Raw genomic sequence first — 22741 nt, 5'->3', positions numbered from 1 at the left:
ATTAGCTTTTTTTGATGAATATTTGGTTTTGGACTGTGTTTTGGCACTTCATCTTTATCCAACCTTTGTGCTGAATGCTTGCTATTTTAAAAAAGAATCCATTCTTCATCACACGTAATCATACGGTGTAGAAAAGATTCACCTTTATGTTGCGACAGCAAAGAATAGCAAGCTTTGAGACGGTATCTCTTTCTAGCACTCGTTTAATTCATGCAGAACCCATCTATCCAGCTTCTTTAACTTTGCCAGTTTGTTTCAAATGGTCCAATATTGTTGGAATAGTAACATCAAACCTTGCTGCTAATTGACACGTAGATTGAGATGGATTCGCTTTCCACTACAGCTTTCAGCTCATCATTATCCACCTTGGTCTCAGGTTACCCACGTAGCTAATTTTCAAGGTTAAAAATCACTGGAACGGAACTTTTCAAACCATCGATGTACTGTGTGTTCTTTAGCCACATCTTTCTCAAACACTTTTGATATTTTGAGCTGTCTGTGCTGCATTGGTTCCACAACGAAACTCATTTGAAAACAACACAAATTTTTGACTTATCCATGGTTTCACAAAAATTGCTCTAAAAAAAATCTGAAAGATATTCACAAGCCAAAACATGTGTTTGAAAGACTGAGGATGTACATTCACCATAAACGTAAAACAAGAAATGTCAAAGTGACATGACAGAGATATCAACTGTCAAACTTAGTACTTAAGTAAATCAGACATTTCATACTTAATAATCTAAACTACATGGAAGACAAGTATTACAGGTTTTGTGCTGCAACTCAATTATCTCTAATATTGTGATTCTCTAATATTTGCAAAGTGATTACCTGGTATCATGCAGTGAAGGCTCTTGATATGATCCTGAGTAACTCCACTCTCTGTACAAACTTTGTCAATAAATCGGGTAATGAACCGTACAACAGAATTGGCAATGTCATTATTCTCTGAATCTTCAAACCCACTCTCTGTATCATAACTCTCAGCTACACTTCCTGCAATACTAAGACAGTCAAGGAAAGAAGTCACGGTCAGTATGCAAATGCAACAAATGACTACTACCGAGTAGTCAATTTACATAGCCGTCAAAATGTGCTCAATGTTCTACTTGCCTATATTTGGAAAATACTTTCAGGCATTATCCTTTGGACCCAGATTTGTTTCTGTAAGGGATACCTTCTGTCATTCTCCCAAAAGGAACTCGGGAACCATAGAAAATAAAGCATTTAATATCTGCTACCTGAATCTTCTAAAAAAAACTTACCGTCCCAAGTTAATTACTACATAGAGCCAAACAAAGTAATATGGCTATCTTTGGCAACTGGGGAACATATTCCCTGGTAGGCAAAGTAAAATATTTTTCTCAGCAACTAGCCTATTCTTCCATATGGAAGGACCAAACTGTCCTATGAACCCTTCTCTTGCCAGAATTTATCTCTCTCTGAGTGAATTACAACCCATCTGGCCACTTTGAAGTCACCATTCCTCTCTAGGTGATAAAATCACGCAAGAGAGGGGAACAAATTTGAAATGGAGCAGATGTTAAAGCGCAATCTCTGCCCCTGTTGCTTATTCAGCTCCTACTATTCAATGAATTAGATTGCTAATCATGGAAAAGACTCATTTGTCTGTTCTAACCAATTCACTTCTCTCTGCTCCAAAGCCAACCGCATTAGCTGAATCAGTGTCAAAGTAAAGCTAAGCAAAGAATATGGCCATCACATCATCTGAAACCACTGAAGGACTTAGGTGCCTTTCCCATTTACTATGCAGACTTTGAGAGAGCATGGTCGTCTATAATGACAACTTTAAAAGCAAAGGAAAATATAATTATTGTTGGTCATAATGAAGATCAACTTGACTGGCAGTGGGAGATACAGCTGGGGACAGATTAAGGAAGATCTTAAAAATCAGGCAGATGAGCCCAGAATTGGTGAAACAGAGTCTTGTGGAATCACAAGCAGTGAAGGAATGTGAAAGCATCATTTCAGGAAGATTCTTTTGGCAGTAGGTCCGATAACTACAGAAAGAGAGAGGAATAAAAAATGAAACAACCAAGAGACTGTTACAATTATGGCTTGAAGTGATAAGGGCCTAAACTATATTGTTCACATAAAATAACCAGGGAATAGATTAGAAACTCTACACGAGAAGAGATAAGAGATCTGTGCATTGACTGTATGGTGCAAAATGCTGACGCTAAGTTGTCTAGCCTCGAAGATCAGAAACTCTTACGTGCTCTTGACAAAGATGAGGTACCCAGGTCAGGGAGACTGAGAGGTTGCGTCCAGAGATTTAGGCTTTTGGATGAGCTTTCCAACAGAGTATAAAGATTTTGGCAGAAGAATTGAGAATGGAAAGAGAAGAGGAGCTGCCTGAAAGAGCCTGAGATGAACAATTTATGGGAACTAGAAGAACTACAAGGATGTTGCAGCATCCACCACTGAAGCCCTAAAAAGGATAGAATTTCATTGCTGTTGGGGTGATCTGTTCATTTATTCATTCATTTAATCATTTGTTCAACCAAATATTACTTGAGTACGTACTATGTGCAAAGACCCTGGGGATTTAGCAATGAACAAAACAGACAAAGGAGACAGATAGTAAGCAAACATATGAAATAAATTAGGCTGTGGAGAATGTCATGAAAGAAAAATAATGCAAGGTAGGAGATAGAGTGATGGAGGTGCTACTTAAGATAGAGAAGTCATGGGGGCCTCTCTGGGTATGTAACATTTGAGCAGAGACCTAAATAAAGTGAGGGAGTGATTCTTGTGACTATTTTGGAGAGAGTGTTCCAGAATGAGGGGACAACCAGTACAAAGGACCTGAGGCAGTAATATGCTTAGAGTGTTTAAGGATTAGCATCGGTAGGGAGATCAGTTTATTTGACAGAAGAGTGATAGGAAATAAGGTCCGAGCAGTAGCCAGGGAACAGATCCTGTTAGGCCTTGTAGGACATGGTAAAGATTTTGGGTTTTATTCTCAGTGGTAAAGTCACTGGATGGTAGAGAGTAAGGCATGGTTAAGGACATGACTATAAAGTTGAGGAAAAGGATTATTTGGGAAACAAATAATCACTTTGGCAAGAAGACACTCACTAGTAATTTTTCAGAGCAAACTTTCTGTAAATTGCTTTGGCAGAAAGCAACTGAAGGGCTGGTTCAGTCGTGGGTGAGACATTTGGAAAGTTAGGGCATAAAAGAGAAGAGAGTGTGGGAGGTGGCTAAGAATAGTAGGATGAAGTCAATCTTTTATAGAGAAGAGCTGAGCAAGTCTAAAGGTGAGGAAAAATGATTAATTTTTGAAATATGTACAGCAATATTTGCCCAAAATGCTTCATATTCTCTGCTAAGTCAACATGGCCCCAAGAAGAGTAGGAGGAAGGTTTCTGTATGTCTACATTTTGGTACCTGTTTGTGACAATGCTGTTGCTTCCACTCTCCCAGTCACCTGGCGCTGATGTTCTTAGGAGCTTGTTTTTACTTGTGTCCAGTGGAACAAGCAGGTTGACCATGAGGTTTGCAAAGTGAATGGCCTGACTGAAGACAGTGCTTTCCTCATGTTGCACTAACTCTTGCTGAGTTGATTTGCTCAGAGTCGGCCAAAGGCGTAGCTGCTCAGCTGCCAGGTCCATTGCTGTCCTCTCCTGATACTGGTCATCAGGAAGCTTATCCTAAAAAACAAAGCAACACAATCCAAACAGAACATCCATCATTTCATATGAGCTTCAAAAAACATAAATGTTTTAAGCAATTTTTCTATTAAGTATCTATGTCAGCAAAAATGAAAACATATAAACAAAACATAACAACCACCGCAAAACAAAACCTAAGTCTTTTTCCCCGGATCTAACAGGCCTTGAGTGGAACCATGCACCAAACCCAAGGAAGCAGTAGAAAAGCACTTTATAACTTGTGACAAGCTGGTACGTCTATGGTCTCACTTGCACCCAACCTACGGCTCAGAGACGGACTTCTTTAGAGTGGATGACATAAAAGCAGTGGCATGTGTTTGCTCTACGAATGCTTTTGAGATATATCAATATTAACATTACAGCTGCTTAAAAAACTATCAAAAGCACCCCACCAACCCAACTATTTCTGAAGTATAATGCTGATTAAGGCTGCTTTAAGTTCAATTCCTGAGGATGATGGTTTCTAACACTTATTTACTATGTGCCAGGTACTCTTCAATGCACTTTACATATATTAAGACATTAAAATCTTATAATCATCATATCTATTCACTTTACTGACAAGGAAATAAGGCAGAGAAGTAACATGACTTGCCCCAAACCAGAGAGCTAGTACACTACTCTTTCAAACTAAAAACAATTTTCTTTATTTTAAAATATTTTCTTGATATTTTTCTTAAAGACATTTTATGCTGATAAGCTATACAGAAACATATACAGAATATTCCTAAAAGAAGACCGAGATTTATTACTGGCCTGTTTTTGAGCAGAATTACTAAATTTTACACTTATTTTAGAGTCAATTAACTTTAATTTGACATTTCTTCAGGGAAGTTAGTTGCATAGAGATGTATGCCTATGTATTTTAGGTTTGCTCTTTCTATTCAACTTCATATAGTTGTTTCCATAAAATTCTTATTTATTAAAACATATTAAAGTAATCCTAGGCTAAAGAACTGTATTAAGAAGTTATTATGGAAAAATATAATGTCAGAAATCAACAGAAGAAAGATGCTCACCACAGGGCTCCCTAAAATAACCCCCAAATACACTGGTAGGAAGTGGCTAGATTTCTTTTTGTCCTGAGAACATCTGTATAAGCTTTCCTTAAAGCCAGAATCTAGCCCCACACAAGTACCTTTCTTTTTGTCTCTCCTCTTACCTTTTGTTTCAGATGTGGGGCATGATTGTCTTCCTTGGCTGAGAGATAAAGGGAGCGAACCTGTTCCTGCACTGCATTGTAAAAGGTTGTCTCCCAAAACTGCTGATTCGTCCAAATGGGGTGGTCCTGTACACAGGTGTAGGCAAACTGGCTGACTCCAGGGGCAAGTTTCTGTGAGAACACACAATATCCATCATCATGGAGCTGGCAGAGTTATGACAGTTTGAAAGGTCACAGGGCCACAGTTAATCATAGATGTGATCAAAGGATTTCTCTGAAGAATATCTTATGGCAGTACATGTCTAGCAATCAGCAATTTACTCCATTTTAACTGGTAACCTTGGGCTTACTATTGAATCCTTGAGGGTTTCAGTGACTTAATTTATCAAAATGGGCATTTTAGCAACAGCTAAAAATCAAAGTTGTTATTAATTAGAGAATATATGAAACGTACCTAGCATTGTTACTGTGTATATAGTAGGTGCTGTAGAGTTGGTAAATATTACTACAATTAGGACATATAATAAAATCCATTATAACCTAAACATAAAACGTCAGATAATTTAAAATTTCTTCTACTTGGTTTTAGAGTACATTTTTTTTAAGGGCACTAATTGAAATGTGAGTGAACCTACAGCTTGGCCTTACACACAGAATGAGGGTGTATCATGAAGGAGGAACTGCACCCTTCCTACTGCTCGCTCTAGCCCATTACCTCTCCATAAAAGCTGCTGCCTGGCTCACATACTCCCTAGAAGACTGCTCTGGGTTTCAAGGGCATTTTCTGGTAACCAAATCTGGGCATGGGAAGATAAACACAAACCAAACCTCCTTCTTTTCCAGGACTTCCCGCTGGGCTTCAGAGTTAGAGTGAACTTAAGAGGTGATTAACTGTAGAAGGAGGGAAAACTAACTCTGCAGACACTTGGTAGGCACTTTCTATATATTTATATATCTAATTTAATACTAAAAATCTCGTAAGATGCACATTATTATTCCCAATTTAAGGAAGAGAGAACAGAAGTTTAGGGAGGTTTAAGTGATTGCCCAAGGCCATATAACAATTATATAAGTGGTGGAAATGGGTTTCAAGCCCAAAGTTTGTTTGGTTCCAAAGCCCCTGCTCCTTTTACTACACCAAATTGTCTTCCAAAAGAACTGAAAGCAAATCATAAATTAACTGCCAAATTAAGTGCCAGTTAGCACTTTTTTACTTTTTGCCCCACTTTATGATTTTGTTTCTCAATGTAATATACTGCCTTGAAACCTCTGACGAAACTTTATATAATATTGCATTTTTAATTTTAAAGATAATTTACATCACCAAATTTCAGTTAATGATTTAAGTCATCTTTCCACAGCCACTGCTTTCATTAAGGATGTTTCAACAATTTTTAAATTCATCATTTCTCAAGAAGGAGCGAGTGTCACCCATTTTCAATAGATAGGCATTTTTTTGGATCCATTTTATTCTTTGGAATTGAGTTCATCTGCTTTCTGTGAGTAGAACTAAAGTTTCTGATAAATTTTCTTTTGAAACAATTTAATAAGCTAAATTCTCTTCTCCTGAAATGTTGGACACTGAAGATTACTATTAAGGTTACATATGTAACAGCTATGCTGCAAAAGCCAGTTCATTTCTTAGGGATATATACCAGATATATGAGATATCCGGTAAAAAATTTTATGCTTGATACATACTAATTTTATTCTTGGTCTAGAGCTAAAACAGGCATAGTGGGTACCATGGAATGTAGTACTTGTGTAGTTAGAAGCAGAGTGTTGTGATCTTGCCTATGTGAATCCCTGTGTACTGCATTCCGTGTCTAAGACCTTTTCGAAACAGGACTGCGTACTGCTGCTGAGGTGACCGGCTATACATCCAATTCTCCCTATTACGTTGCTGTAAGTTGGGGCTGACCACAAAGCAAAAGTCAGGAGTGCGCTGAGGGGAAGGTGCACACGGATCATTTTTGGACTTAATGATGCCTGTCTGCTCATTTAAGACACAACCACTATCTATAGGAAATCACGGACCTATCTACCTATGGGAAATCATGGACAAAATGTGTGTGGTTTTTGTGAGTGCGTAAGCAGAAGCCACACACATCGTAAATCACAAGCTGCTTTTACACTCTGCATGAAGACACTTGGTTTGTGGGTCACATGCTCTTTTCCGCTTCACTTTTTAGTCCTTTACTCTAAGAACTAACAATTACTACAGCAGCAGCGCACAAGCCTATTTTCAAAGAGATTTTAAAGGCCCAAAATTCAAGTAAGATAAAAGCATAATTCTCAACTGCCTTTCCCATGAGTATAGTCAAGAAATTTATATTTCTTATAAATGCAGCACAATATAATGAATAGTAACTCTAAAAATTTTGGAGTCCAAAAAATATATTAATATAGATGAGCTCAAAAAAATCTGAGCTCTTAAGAAATCCTTATCAGTTTCTCATAAAGTATTATAGTTTTAGGATAATCAACACACCAAAAAAGTTAATAATTATAATTTTTTAATTAAAACTTAACAGAGCTATACAGGAACCTGAGGGTTTAATGAAGCCCTGCCTTCCTCCTTCAGCATTGTTTCACTAATGCTGCATATGTACCTTCCTTGGCATATTTCAGTTGACATTACAGGTTGAATATCCCTTATCTGAAATGCTTGGGACCAGAAGTGTTTTGGATTTTGGATTTTTTTAGATATGGGAATATTTGCATTATATTTACTGGTTGAGCATTCCAAATATGAAAATCTGAAATCCAAAATGCTCCAGTGAGCATTTCCCTTGGGTGTCATGTCAACCTTCAAAAACTTTCTAATTTTGGAGCATTTCGGATTTTCAAATTAGGGATACTCAACCTGTATCTTCCTGTTCATTCACAAACTAAAAGTTAATAGGTAAAACCTTCTCTAAATCTTTTGAACAAAAGTGGGACTATATATCTTCCAAGGTAGAAAAATGGTGCAAAACAGGGTGACCGTAGGCCACAGGGTCAGAACCCACAGCCTGTTTACTAGGTAAGAATTACAGCAGAATGAAGTGACTATAGGACAAACAATTTTGGTTGCAAGACAGTCACAAATGGCTGTGGCATCTGCGATAGTAGCAGTAGGATTAGTAAACGGAGAAAACCACTTGTGGATAAAACTATCTCCTGATATATGCATAAGAAATCAATAATACCCCAAAAGTTAAAATATTATTATTTTTCCAAACATGTGATTTGCTTTCTTTCTTTGTGGTTTCTTGCTATGTCTACTCAACCACACACAAAGGGCACTGTGTCCTTCAGTGTTAGGATGGGCAGGGCCACTGCACTGATGGGCAGGTGTGTTCTCGGGGCCAGCAGAGGGCAGTAGCCCCTCATTCTGCCTAGACTCCCTCATGGCTTGACGCCGAAATTAGAAAAATGGAGCTTTGCAGTCTGGATGGGCTAGAAAGTGGGTACTAAGGTGAATACTGTATGTGTTCCCTGTACATTTGAGAGAGACTCTAAAAAAACAGATTTGCCCAAGGTCACATAGCAAGATGAGTAGAAGAGATGGAAATAGAAATAAGGTTACTTTACTTTGTTTCTGTAAGATACAAAATTAAGATATTCAACAAAGCAGAACTGTAATGTAACTATGTAGAGAAAGATGTCATGAGACTTCTTAGGGTTTCAGATTCAGCCTCACCTGTGACAGTAGCAGCAGTTTTAGTAAACAAAGAAAATAAGCACCTGTGGATAAAACTATCTCCTGATTTTCATCATTTCTCTGGTTTTAAGAAAAAACTTTCCCGAAGATGGTTTCCCAAACTAGTCTGTATAGCACCTTCATAATCTTTTATTTTGTGCAAAGATGAGATTCAATCCATCCTATGGGTGTGAGGGTGGTGGTGGTGGTGGTGGTGGTGGTGGTGGTGGTTGGGAATGCTTCTGTCAAATGACATCTCTCTTTCTTTCCCTGCAATTCTGGCAACAATATTTACTTTACATTTCATAATAATTTTTATGGTTCTGTCCTAAAGAAACAAGTGATATTGTGCCATGTAATTTTATGAGATGTTTAAGAATGTGTTGACTTCCTTCCTTATCTAGAAAAAATAGCCCTGACAGTACTAGATTAAGCAATGCCATTCATTTTCCACAAAGCTTTCAGAGGAAACCCAGCATGGGACAGGATATGAAGAATAAACTCATGGGGTTTGCCAACCAGCAGGCCAGATTCAAATCCAAATAAATGGATACAAATAATCTAAGAGATGAGACGGTCAAAGGAAAGGTTAAGATGTCAGTATAAGGGGCCTGTTTGGCTAGACGTGTTTGCTCTCCAGGCCCAAGACTCCAATTAGGGAGCTCAAGGGAAAACCAGATTTCAGGAAAGAAACCTAGCTGGCAGGACTCATTCCATAAGCATGTAATGGTCTTAAAGAATAATGCAGAGATTCACTGCCTAAACTGCTGGAGATTTCCTATCCAGTTCTGGTCCCTGGAATATAAGTGTACCTCATTACATAGTTTGGGGATGGTGCTAGCAAGTCCTTTTGTGATTCTATTCTGGCCTGACCAAGTTCAGATATTAAGTCACTTTAAAAATTAATTTTAGAGCATTTTTGGATAAATTTTGGAAATGCTTAGTCTTTAGAAATAAAATAAAGGAAGACAGGAAATAGGAAAAATGTGTATTCAAAACCTGGCTTTGTATCTTAAACGTATTTGTGTGGCTGGGAGCACTGGCTCACGCCTGTAATCCTAGCACTTTGGGAGGGCAAGCTGGGAGGATTGCTTTAGGCCAGAAGTTTGAGACCAGCCTGAGCAACACAGTGAGATGTTGTCACTACAAAATATAAAAAAAGTTAGCCAGGCATGGTAGCATGTGCCTACAGTCCCAGCTACTTGGGAGGCTGAGGCAGGAGGATTGCTTGAGTCCAGGAGTTTGAGGTTGCAGTGAGCTATGATGATGCCACTGCACTCTAGCTGGGCAACAGAGCGAGACCCTGTCTCAAAAAAAAAAAAAATTTTTGCTTTGTACCTCCTTCCCTCCCTCTGCTTTCTTTAACCAAAGGATGTACATTATAGATTTGAAGTCCACTGTATACCTCTCCTGATCCTATATTTCTCTCTTATCCTAGAGGTGACAATTATCCTAAATTAGGTATGTATCTTTCCCATTTTGTTTTTCTACTTGTATATATCCACAAAGAATATAAAAGTTACATTGCAGGTTTTATTTTATCCCTTATTCAAGGTTTTCATGGAAGTAACACAAATGTCTATTAATAGGAACAAGGAAATGCTGTATATTCATACAATGGAATACAATGGAATGAGTTTACAACTCATATTTCATCTATTTATGTAATATCTAACAAAACTATGTAGTTAATTGGGACAAAACACAATTGGCTTTTATAAACATACAACTCAGTAGGGACAGAAAGAAAATGGTCTAAAAGCAGTGAGTATTTAGGATATTGTCTTTATGAGTCAGTGGGGTTTACAGAATAGTAAGTAATCCATTTAGTTAAACAGAGGTGATTGTGAATATCTACTATAGTTTTTCTTGTTCTACTATCTAATACTCAGAGATTGGACAGTGCAAATATCCTTAAATTCAGAATGGTCTAAACGTCTACTGGGTTGCTGAAAAGATCCAGCTATGCAATTTCTGCATGAGAAGTATTATCTACCAGAATTACCCAGTATTCATTTGAAGTACCAGGTTCTGTAAATGTCAGTAGTTGGAATGATAGGATTGAAGTTCATTTTTAAACCGCTTATCCTTCTAATGATTCGTCTTAAGTTACTTAGTATATAGTGAGAGATCAGAGGGTAAATCAATTTCTCTACTTTGTGGTCCAGAAATTAGTACTAACCAAATACAAGACTTGTTAAGTCCTTTGCTTCCTGGGGGTTTGGTATTCTCAAAAATATAAACATAATCCAAATTCCCCCTAACCTTCGCCTCCAATTTTTTTTTTTTTTTTTTTTTTTTGAGACAGAGTCTCGGGCTAGAGTGAGTGCCGTGGCGTCAGCCTAGCCCACAGCAACCTCAAACTCCTGGGCTCGAGCCATCCTCCTGCCTCAGCCTCCCGAGTAGCTGGGACTACAGGCATGCGCCACCATGCCCAGCTAATTTTTTCTATATATTTTTAGTTGTCCGATTAATTTCTTTCTAATTTTAGTAGAGGCGGGGTCTCGCTCTTGCTCAGGCTGGTCTCGAACTCCTGAGCTCCAATGATCTGCCCGCCTCGGCCTCCCAGAGTGCTAGGATTACAGGCGTGAGCCACTGCGCCCGGCCTTCGCCTCCATTTTTGACAGTTTTTAAAACTTTATATAAATGGTACAATATTGTGTTTCATTCTTCAACTTGTTTTTTCACATATTATGTTACTAGATTTATTCAGGTAGTAAGAATTATTATAACTAATCTGTACTGAATCCTCACTATGAATATTTATCAACTGACTAATCCTCACAGCAATCTTATGACTCACTGAGATGAGTGCTATTATTTCACCTGTTTAAAAATGAAGAAACTGAGGCACAAAATTAAGTAACTTGCCCAAGGGAACATTGCTAGGAAATGGCACAGCCAGAGCTAGGATTCAAATTCAGCTACAGAGTCTAGTTTTTCAACACTGCACAATTTAACTACTGTATGGAATTCCATTGTATGAATATACAGCATTTCCTTGTTCCTATTAATAGACATTTGTGTTACTTCCAACTTTTTACTATTGTAAACAATGGTGCATGAACATTATCACATATGTCAACTGTCAACTTTTGATTATTGGTTTCAGTATCATTTAATATGCTTGGAAGTACTTGAAAGGGGTTCCAAAAAATATGGTAATTCCCATTGTTATCTGTACTGCATTTTGGGGTTATTATACATTAACTAGGTTTCTCATAAGAAATTATTTCATGTAGACATTTTGCAGATCCACAATTTAAAAAAATTAACAATAATTCTTTAATACCAGGAATTCCTAGCCAGAGCAATTAGGCAAGGGAAAGAAATAAAGAGCATACAAATTGGAAAGGAAGAAGGCAAACTGTCCCTATTTGCAGACAATATGATCTTATATATAACCCTAAAAGCTCCACCAAAAAACTCTTAGAATTGATAGGCAAATTCAGTAAAGTTGCAGGATACGAAATTAATATATGAAAATGATTATCATTTCTATACACTAACAATGAACTAGTGGAAAAAGAAATCAAGAAAGCAATTCTGCTTACAATTGCTACCAAAAAAAAATACCTAGGAATAAATGTAACCAAGAGGGTAAAGATCTATGAGGAAAACTGTAAGATACTGACAAAATGAATTGAAGAGGTCACAAAATAATGCAGAGACATCCCATGTTTGTGGATTGGAAGAATATTGTGAAAGTGACCATACTACCAAAAGCAATCTACAGATTCAATGCAATCTCTATCAAAATACCAATGACATCCTTTACAGAACTAGAAAAAACAATCCTGAAATTCACATAGAACCACAGAAGACCCTGAATAGCAAAGCAATCATGAGCAAAAAGAACAAAGCTGGAGGCATCATACTATCTAACTTCAAAATATACTACAAAGCTATAGTAACCAAAATAGTATGGCACTGACATAAAAACAGACTCACAGACCAATGGAATAGAATAGAGAGAACCCAGAAATAAATCTATGTATTTACTGCCAACTGATTTTCAACAAAGACACCAAGAACATTCAATGGGGAAAGGGCAGTCTCTTCAATAAATGATGCTGGGAAAACTAGACGTTATATGCAGGAAAATAAAACTAGATCCCTATCTCTCACTACATACAAAAATCAAATCAAAATAATTTAAAGATTTAAATATGAGACCCAAAACTATGAAACTACTAGAAGAAAACATTGGGGAAGCACTTCAGGACATTGGTCTGGGGCAAAGATTTTTTAGGTAAGACCTCAAAACTATAGGCAGCAAAAGCAAATATAGACAAATGGGATTAAATCAAGCTAAACAGCTTCTGTACAGCAAAGGAAACAATCAACAGAGTAAAGAGACAACCCACAGAATGGGAGAACATATTTACAAACTATCCATCCAACAGGGGATTAATAATCAGACTATATAAAGAACTCAAACAACTCAACAGCAAAAAACCCAAATAATCCGATTTAAAAACGGGCAAATGATCTGAATAGACATTTTTCAAAGAAGACGAGCAAATGGTCAACACGCATATGAAAAAATGCTCAACATCACTAAACATTGGGGAAATGTAAATCAAAACCACAATGTGGTATCATCTTCACCCCAGTTTAAATGGCTATTATCAAAAAGACAAAAAATAACAGATGATGGCGAGGATACAGAGAAAGGAGAATGCTAGTATACTGCTGATGGGAAGGTAAATTAGTACAGTCATTATGGAAAACAGTATGGAGGTTCCTTAGAAAACTAAGAATAGAGCTACCATATGATCTGGCAATCCCACTGCCTAATATATATCCAAAAAAAAGGAAATCAGTATATTGAAGAGATATCTGCATGCCTATGTTCACTGCTTCACTATTCATAATAGTCAAGACATGGAATCAACCTAAGTGTCCACCAATGGATGAATAGATAAAGAAAATGTGATATATATACATAACAAAATAGAAATCAGCCACAATAAAGATGAAATCCTGTCATTTGTAGCAACACAGATGGAACTAGGTGTCATTATGTTAAATGAAATAAGCCAGGCACTGAAAGACAAATATCACATGTTCTCACTCACATGTGGGAGCAAAAGAAGTTCATCTTGTCGAGGTAAAGAGTAGAATGATAATTACCAGAGGCTGGGAAGGGTAAGGAGGTGGGGAATAAAGAGAGGTTGGTTAATGGGTACAAAAATACAGCTGGAGAGAAGGAATAAGTTCTAGTGTTTGATAGTACAGTAGTGTGACTATAGTTAAGAATAATTTACTGTATATTTCAAAATAGCTAGAAGAGAAGATCTGAAATGTTCCAACAGAAAGGAATGATAATGTTTGAGGTGATGGATGTCCTAATTGCCCTGATTTGATCATTACACATTGTATGCATATATCAAAATATCACATGTACCCCGTAAATATGTATAATTATGTATCAATCAAAATAATTGTTTAATATCAAGTATATAGTTATTACTCAAATTTATAATTGTTTTATAAATGTAAAAAAGTTTTTCTTTTTTTTTTGCTGTTGTTATTTTTATAATCAGTTTGTTTAACTACTTGGGTAGGGCCCAAATAAGGTCTATATATTACCATTAGTTTGTATATCACTAGGGTTAGTTTTATTCTATAGGTTCTCTTCCCACTTGCAATTTATTTGTTGAAGAAACTGGATCATTTGTCCTATAAAGTTTCCATAAGTCTGACTGATCACTGGTTGCTGACTGCATCCCGGTGATGTCATCTGACATATTCTTTTGCCCTCTGTGTTTCCTACAAATTTGTAGTGGAATCTAGAGGCTTGATCAGATTCAGGCTTGTTTGGCAAGAATACTTCAGAAAGTACTACCATAAGGGGGCATACCTGTTTACCTCTCCTTTTGTTATGTTAGAAGATGTTGATTGTTAATGCTTAGATGCATCAATCAATAGAAGTAGCAAAATAGGGATATGTTCATTCTAGCATTATTTTCTCATTCATTAGCTAGAATATTCCTATAAACAGAAACACTTCCCCTTATCAACTGTTTGGTGACCCACATACATAGTCTGTATTAGAAAAACAGAATAAATACTTGATTCTATCTCTTCATTTATCAGTTTTAAAAACAATGAGTTGTTTTTCTAGCATCTACTATGGGTGACCAATTAGTTTAGTTTTTTAAGAATTAATATCTTTATGAACTCATACATTTTTAAATATTTAATTTAAACTATTCTTTAAAAAAAACCAAAAAAATCTGTCTGTAAGTGTTTGCTGGAAATTTGTGTTTTTATTAACTCAGTGCCAAGCACTATGGAGTCCTTGTCTATGAAGTGCCTATAATCTATATGGGAGATAAGAACTCCACATGGGATGACTGAGGAACCTAATAATGTTATTTATAACAGCATATAAAGGGCCTGACTGGGAGAATGTAATCAACAAGGCTAGTAGACAAAGAACAAGGTGTTCTCTCTGAAGTGTAAGTAAGTGCAAAAAGAGCAATAAAAGAAAGGCATCAGTGTGTCCTGGCCCAGGAAATGAAGGGATTTGGTGCATCATAGCTCTTAGTACATGTACTTGCAAATGGCCCTAAAGCTCAACAAAAACGCTTATTATGGCATTATCTTCAATAGCTACCCACCTCTAAAGTTAGCAATTTTAATATCCAACTATAGAGAAGAAAAGTTAGGCAAATGACAGTACATTATTAACACAATTGAATATCATGTTGCCATTAAAGTGGTTAACATGATGACATGCTTCCAAGAGCTTATGCCACATTCCAGAAAACAAGTCAAACATGCTGATATGTCTGCACGTACACAAAGACTGGGAGGAAAAGACAAAATGAAAGTGAAGTAAAGGTAGTGGAATTATAGACAATTTCTTTTTCTTCAAAAATGATTTTAAGGGGCCGGGCATGGTGCCTCACACCTATAATCCTAGCACTCTGGGAGGATAGCTTGAGCTCAGGAGTTTGAGACCAGCCTGAGCAAGAGTGAGACTCTCTCTACAAAAAAATAGAAAAATTAACCAGGCGTGGTGGTGTGCGCCTGTGGTAGCTGGGCTTGGTGGTGTGTGCCTGTAGTCCCAGCTACTTAAGAGGCTTAGGCAGGAGTACTGCTTGAGCCCAGGAGTTTGAGGTTGCAATGAGCCGCTGCACTCTAGCTGGGGTGACAGTGAGACTCTATCTCAAAAAAAAAAAAAAAAAAAAAATTCGGGGAACTTTTTGTTAAATGTGGCTTACTAAATACTCCTTTGCTCCCTAAACCCCACTGAAATGACAGCAAAAGAAGAAACTGGTAAAGACAGACAGGAACGAAGAGAATGAGAAAGAAGACAACGTTAAATTAGTGATGTTGGCAGGGCACTGCGGCTCACGCCTGTAATCCTAGCACTCTGGGAGGCCGAGGTGGGTGGATCGCTCAAGGTCAGGAGTTCGAGACCAGCCTGAGCAAGAGCGAGACCCCATCTCTACTAAAAAATAGAAAGAAATTATCTGGACAACTAAAAATATATATACAGAAAAAATTAGCCGGGCATGGTGGCGCATGCCTGTAGTCCCAGCTACTCGGGAGGCTGAGGCAGGAGAATCACCTGAGCCCAGGAGTCCGAGGTTGCTGTGAGCTAGGCTGATGCCATGGCACTCTAGCCAGGGCAACAGAACCAGACTCTGTCTCAAAAAAAAAAAAAAATTAAAAAAAAAATAAATTAGTGATGTTAATAAAATTTTAGAAATCAGGAAATGGATTTATAAGCAGTAACAAATTTTGAGGAGCAGATAAAGCTGAAACCCCATACTACTTAGAAAAGGAAAAGCCCTTTTCACACTTTAAAAGGTGAATTTTATGACATATAAATTATATCTTAATTAAAAATGGAAACAACCCAAATATTCATCAACTGATTAATGAATGAATAAATAGGATACATCCACACAGCAAAATATTAAATGGCAATAAAAAGATATGAGGTACACACATGCCATAACACAGACGAACCTTGAAAACATTATGTTAAGAGAAAGAAGCCTGTCATAAAATATCACACATTATTCCATTTTAAATAAAATATCCAGAATAGGCAAATCCATAGAGTCAGAAAGTGATTAGTGGTCACCTAGGGCTGAGGGGAGGGAGGAATGGGGAATGAAAGCTAATGGGTAGACTATTTCTTTTTGGGGTGATGAAAATATTTAAAAATGAATTGTAGCGATGGGGAATACACTAAAAACCTTTGAATTGTATACTTTAAATGAATGAATTGTATGGTATGTGAATTATATTTCAATAAAGCTGTTATTTTAAAAAGATGTCAACAGGGTGTTTTTTCCTTTTCTCCTACTATACTCTCAACACTCAACATAGAGCACTTATCTGACCAGATGTGTGGGTTTTTTCTCAGACTGACCAATTCTCCGATATAAACTAGGTATTCCATAATTCAATTCAATTCTGACACAATCTACGTGGCGTTTGAGTCAGATCAAACAGGTTAAGGGCTCAGTCCCACAAGATTGCCCACCCCACCCCCCGCTGACTTTGGATGCCAATTGCAAGTCTAAACCTCTAGAACTAACTGATCAGCTATAAACTGGATGTTCTCATAACCCCCTTCTCAGGTTCAGTCATTTGCTAGAATGACTCACAGAAGTCAGAGAAACACTTTCCTTACTATTGCTGATTTATTACAAAGAATATTTTAAAGGATACAAATGAATGCCCAGATGAAGATGTATATAGGGCAAGGTTCAAAAGAATCCTGAGTGCAGGAGCTTCTCTGTCCCAATGGGATTGGGTGCTCACATTCCTGGCAGGTGGATATGTTCAGCAACCCAGAGGCTTCATTACGTAGGCATGATTGATTAAAGCATTGGCCACCGGAAGGTAGGGGTTAGTTGAAAGTTCCAACTCCCTAATCACACGGTTGATTCCCCTGGCAAACAACCCCCATCCTGAGGCTATCCAGGAGCCTCCAGCTGCTAGTACACAAAAAGACACATATCACTTCAGCTATTCCAAGGGTTTTAGCAGCTGTGTGCCAGGAAATGGAGAAGACCAAAATATATATTTCTTATAAATTACAATATCAGATATTAATACAAATTACCAAACCTCACTCAAGAGGAAATAGATAACTTGTATAGCTCCATATCTATTATAGAAATTAAAATTGTAGTTTAAAATCTTTTCTCAAAGAAAACTCTAGACACAAACCACTTTACTAGAAATTCCACCAAACATTTGAGAAAAACTAATACAAATTCAATACAAATGCTTCCAAATCATTAAAGAGGAGGGAATACTTCCTGACCTATTCTGTGAGGCCAGTGTTAGTTACTCTGATAACAAAACCAGAAAAAGATACTATAAAAATAGACCAATATGTTTTATGACCATAGATGCAAAAAATTGAAACAAAATTTTAGCAAATCAAATCAGTAATGTATTAAAAGGATAATACATCATAACTGAGTAAGTTTATCCTAGGAATGTAGGGCAGGTTTAACATTCAAAATCAATCCATGCAATGTGCCATAACAAACTATGAAAGAAAAACCATATGACTCATTAAATGCAGAAAAAGCACTTAACAAAATGCTTGGTAAAATCTCCTGGCATCTAGAAATAAAAGAAAAATTCTTTAACCTGATAAAGGAATCTACGAAAATCCTACAGCTAAATGTCGTACTTAATGGTGAAAGACTGAATGCTTTCCCCCTAAGATTGGGAGGAGTACAGAGATGTCTATACTCTTACCATGCCCACTTAACATTGTACTGGATGTTCTAGCCAGTGAAATAAGGCGATAAGAAATAAAAAGTATCCAGATTGTAAAGGAAGAAGTAAAATTATCTTTATTTGTAGATAACATAATTGTCTATGTAGAAAATCTGCCAGAATCTACAAAAAAGCTACTAAAATAACTGATTTTAACAAGTTTGCAGGATACTTGAGTAATATACAAAAATAAATTGTATTTCTGCATGCTAGCAATGAAAATTGAAATTACTAAAACAATACCATTTATAATAAGCATCCAAAAAATGAAATACTTTAGGAGTAAATCTGACAAAATATGCTAAAATCTGGACACTGAAAACTATAAAACATTGCTGAGAGAAACTAAAGAAGACCAAAATAAATGGAGAGATCGATCTCATTTATAGATTGGAAGATCAATGTTGTTGAAATGTCAGTTTTCTCCAAACTGATCTAAAGATTTGATGCAATCCCAATTTAAATCCCAGCAGGCTTTTTTCTTTATAGACATTATAAAATTCACTCTAAAATTCATATGGAAATTCAAAGGTTCTAGCCTTTGAATTTAGCCAAAACAACTCTGTAAAAGGAAAACAAAGTTGGAGGACTAACACTATCTAATTTCAAGACTTATTAATATAAACCTGTAATACTCAAGACTGATATAAACATATATATGTGTGTGTATATGTGTGCATGTATACACACACACACACAACTGCTTTTTAACAAAGATGCAAAGGCAATTCAGTAGACAAAGGATAATCTCTGTAAGAAATGGTGTTCAAACAATTAGATCATTGATCATACCCACTGTATAGAAAAGTTGACTCAAAAGGACCATAGGCCTAAATGTAAATCCTAATATACTATAAAACTTCTAGAAGAAAACACAGCAAAAAAATCTTTATGACCTTGAGCTAGACAAAGATTTCTTAGATTGGACACTAAAAACATATCCATAAAGGAAAAAAAAATCAATAAATAAGATTTCATAAAAAATAAAAAAAACACTTCTGATTTTTTTTTTCTTTTTCTTTTATTTCAGCATATTATGGGGGTATAGATGTTTAGGTTACGTATGTTGCCCTTGGTCCCCCCCCCAAGTCCGTGTTTCAAATATGTCCATCCTTCGGGTGGTGCGCATTGCACTCCTTGTGTATACAAATACCCGTCCTGTTTGAAAGACACTATTAAGAGAATAAAAAGACAAGCCATGGACTGGGAGAAAATGTTTGCAAATCATATATCTGTTAAAGAACTTGTATCCAGGGTATGTAAAGAAATTTAAAATTCAGCAATAAGAAAACTAAAAGGTCCAATTAAAAAAGAAAGGCAAAATATTTGAATAGACACTTCACCAGAGATGGTATATTGATAGCAAAATAAGCACATGCAAAGACATTCAATATTATTATTACTCATTAGGGAAATGAAAAGGAACATCACAATAACATACTACTTTGTATATATTAGAATGGCTAAAATTAAAAACACTGACATGAGAATGTGGAGGAATTGAAACTCTCATATACTGTTTGAAGCAATATAAAATGGTAGCACTTTGTAAAAAAGCTTACTTTTAAGCTTTATTTATTTATATTTCTTAAAGCTTCGGTCCCCAGCCCCAGGCTGAAGAGCTCTGCTGTACCCCCCATACCCCACCCCATAGAAAAATGGTCTTCCATGAAACTTAGGAAGGGGCGGCGCACAGAAGGATGGGGGCACACAGAAGGATGTGAGTGGCAGGTGGGTCAGTGAAGCTTCAAGCTTCATCTGTACTTATAGCTGCTCCCCATTGCTCTCATCACCGCCTGAGCTCCGCCTACACCCCCTCTCATCCCATGGAAAAATTGTCTTCCATGAAACTGGTCCGTTGTGCCAAAAAGGTTGAGGACTGCAGTCTTAAAGAGCTAAACATGTATTAATACCTACCACATCATCCAGCCATTCCATTCTTAGGTATTTACCCAAGAAAAAATGAAATATATTTCCATAGAAAATATGTATATAACTATTCTTAATAGCTTTATTTGTAACAGTTTAAATGTGGAAACAACCCAAATTTCCACCAACAGGTTAATGGACTGACAAATAGTTGTATATTTATACAATGGAATGCTACTCACCAATAAAAAGCAATGAACAATTGATACATACAACATGGATGAATCTCAAAATAATTATGCTGCGTGAGGTCCAACAAAAAAGGTCACAATATTGTATAATTACATTTATATATAACTCTAGAAAATACAAACTACTCTGTAGTGACAGAAAGCAGATCAGTGTTTTTCTGGGAATCGGAGTGGAGGTGGAGACTGGAGATGGGTAGGGTGGAGGGAATACAATGGGGCATGAGGGAACTTTGCGGGGGTGATGATTCCCTGGATGTATACATATGTCAAAACTCACCAAATTGTGAAGTTTAAATATGTACAGTTTATTGTATATCAAGTATACCTCAATAAAGCTACTAAAAAACCTTAGTAAAATGCACAAATAAGTTTGGTACATTTATTGTACGAAAATTTACCTCAAAAGAAGAAAATATAAACTCTAGTTATAATTCTAGTTATAAACTCCAGTAAATGATATATACACTGAAATACTGGTATTATGTGATGACTATAATTCACTTTAAAATACATAACAATGGATTAATGAATGGATAGATATGTATAAAGAAAAGATAGAAAACTGTTAATGCTAGGCTCTAGATAGGTTTATTGGATGTCCAACCATAAATTTTTTTCAATTTTTCTATATGTTTGAAAAGTTTCATAATAAAATGTTTGGACAAATTAGAGTATTAGTCCTATTAGTATCCAACCAGTAGAAGTTCTAGAAGGAGAAAGAAAATTGAGAAGAGAAAATAATCAAATAAATGAAATATTAATATCAAAAGAAACACCTGAAGAGTTTTACCATAGTTGTGTCTGAAAAGTAGTTCTTGGGGGTAGGGCAGGGACCTCTGTTTTTTGTTGTAAACTGTAATCTTTGTATATTACTTTAAAAAGCCTTAGAAAACACTTCAAAATGTGGTTATTACATATGGAATAAAAATGAAATAGAAAATAAAGACAGGGCCAGATGCAGTGGCTCACACCTATAATCCCAGCACTTTGGAAGGCTGAAGTGGGAGGATCACCCAAGGCAAGGAGTTCGAGACCAGTCTGGGCAACATAGCAAGATCCTATCTCCACAAAAAATTAAAAAATCAGCCAGGCATGGTGGTATGCAACTGTAGTTCCAGCTACTTGGCAGGCTGAGGCATATGTCATGCATAGTTTTTCACTGCCTAGCAGCCACAGCTATAGTATTCATCCCCAGTACTTTAGAGATTTCAGAGACATAACAAATTCTAACTCCAAACCTGCCAGGGTATGTAGGCTCAGCTAAGAATCAGCACAATCTACTGAATCTTTACTTCCTGAATCTTTGTTTGTAGGTGAGAATTTATAAACCCAAAGTCCTACAAAACCCTCAAATAAAAAGTGTGGCTGATTGTGCTTATTTTTACTATACCTACCAAGGCAGGAAAGTGGCCCAAAGTAAGATTTCCAACTATATGATTTGAAATGAAATGTTTAGGTTTTAACTCTTGATGAATTAGAAAATTAAATTAACTGGGATATTGTGAAGTTTTGTTGATATTAAAATTCTTTGATTTGGCCTCAATCTCTTATGCTTTTATCTGTGTCATTAGGATATACTTCTATAAAGACACCCATTAACTGAATTCTGGTTCACAAGGGGCTGTTCCCTAGGCTTTTACTACTTAATTCGATGATCTATACTGTCTCTTTCTTCTTTTTCACACAATTCCTCCTGAAGCAAGGGCAATCTTCTAAGCGAATTGTTTTAAAACCAGATCTAGAGTGAGGGAGCTGCAAATTCATAACAAGGTATAACATAACAACAAGTGGGGATGGAAGAGGAATTGACAGCTACTGGTTCCAATGCGCAAGTCCCATTGGCTTGCACCAAACAGCATATGTTCTAAAGTCACTCTTGCTCCTCTGCTGATGGAACTCAATATTGTTCCTAGATAAAAATAATATATTAGGCACTCTAAAAATGGCTTTGGCTTTTTGATGCTAACAAGTCTTATATCCCACTTTACCAGAGATGAAAGGAGGACTACCTATCTAGGACTTGGGGAGTCTTTCCAATGAGCTGAAGCAATCACTAAAAAGTGATTTATGGCTGGGCGCAGTGGCTCACGCCTGTAATCCCAGCACTCTGGGAGGCGGAGGCAGGCGGATTGTTTGAGCTCAGGAGTTCGAAACCAGCCTAAGCAAGAGCGAGACCCCGTCTCTACTAAAAATAGGAAGAAATTAATTGGACAACTAATATAGAAAAAAATTAGCCGGGCATGGTGGCGCATGCCTGTAGTCCCAGCTACTCGGGAGGCTGAGGCAGAAGGATCACTTGAGCCCA

The 22741-nt window shown here is 36.7% G+C and overlaps 1 protein-coding gene across 1 annotated transcript in view; it reads right to left on the bottom strand.

The window, feature by feature from the left end:
• Nucleotides 1-22741, bottom strand: part of SBF2 (SET binding factor 2) — a 518495-nt gene that overhangs the window by 109587 nt on the left and 386167 nt on the right. The window contains exons 17-19 of the mRNA XM_012654180.1: nucleotides 4864-5034; nucleotides 3418-3680; nucleotides 835-1007 (exon numbers count right to left, since the gene is read on the bottom strand). Coding sequence (XP_012509634.1) covers nucleotides 835-1007; nucleotides 3418-3680; nucleotides 4864-5034 — 607 coding nt within the window. The remainder of the gene's footprint in view (nucleotides 1-834; nucleotides 1008-3417; nucleotides 3681-4863; nucleotides 5035-22741) is intronic.

The sequence above is a fragment of the Propithecus coquereli genome, unplaced genomic scaffold (genome assembly GCF_000956105.1).
Source record: "Propithecus coquereli isolate 6110/MARCELLA unplaced genomic scaffold, Pcoq_1.0 Scaffold44, whole genome shotgun sequence".
Classification (NCBI taxonomy): Eukaryota; Metazoa; Chordata; class Mammalia; order Primates; family Indriidae; genus Propithecus; species Propithecus coquereli.
Note: the sequence above shows the minus strand (reverse complement) of the source record. Positions and strands in the feature narration are given on the sequence as shown.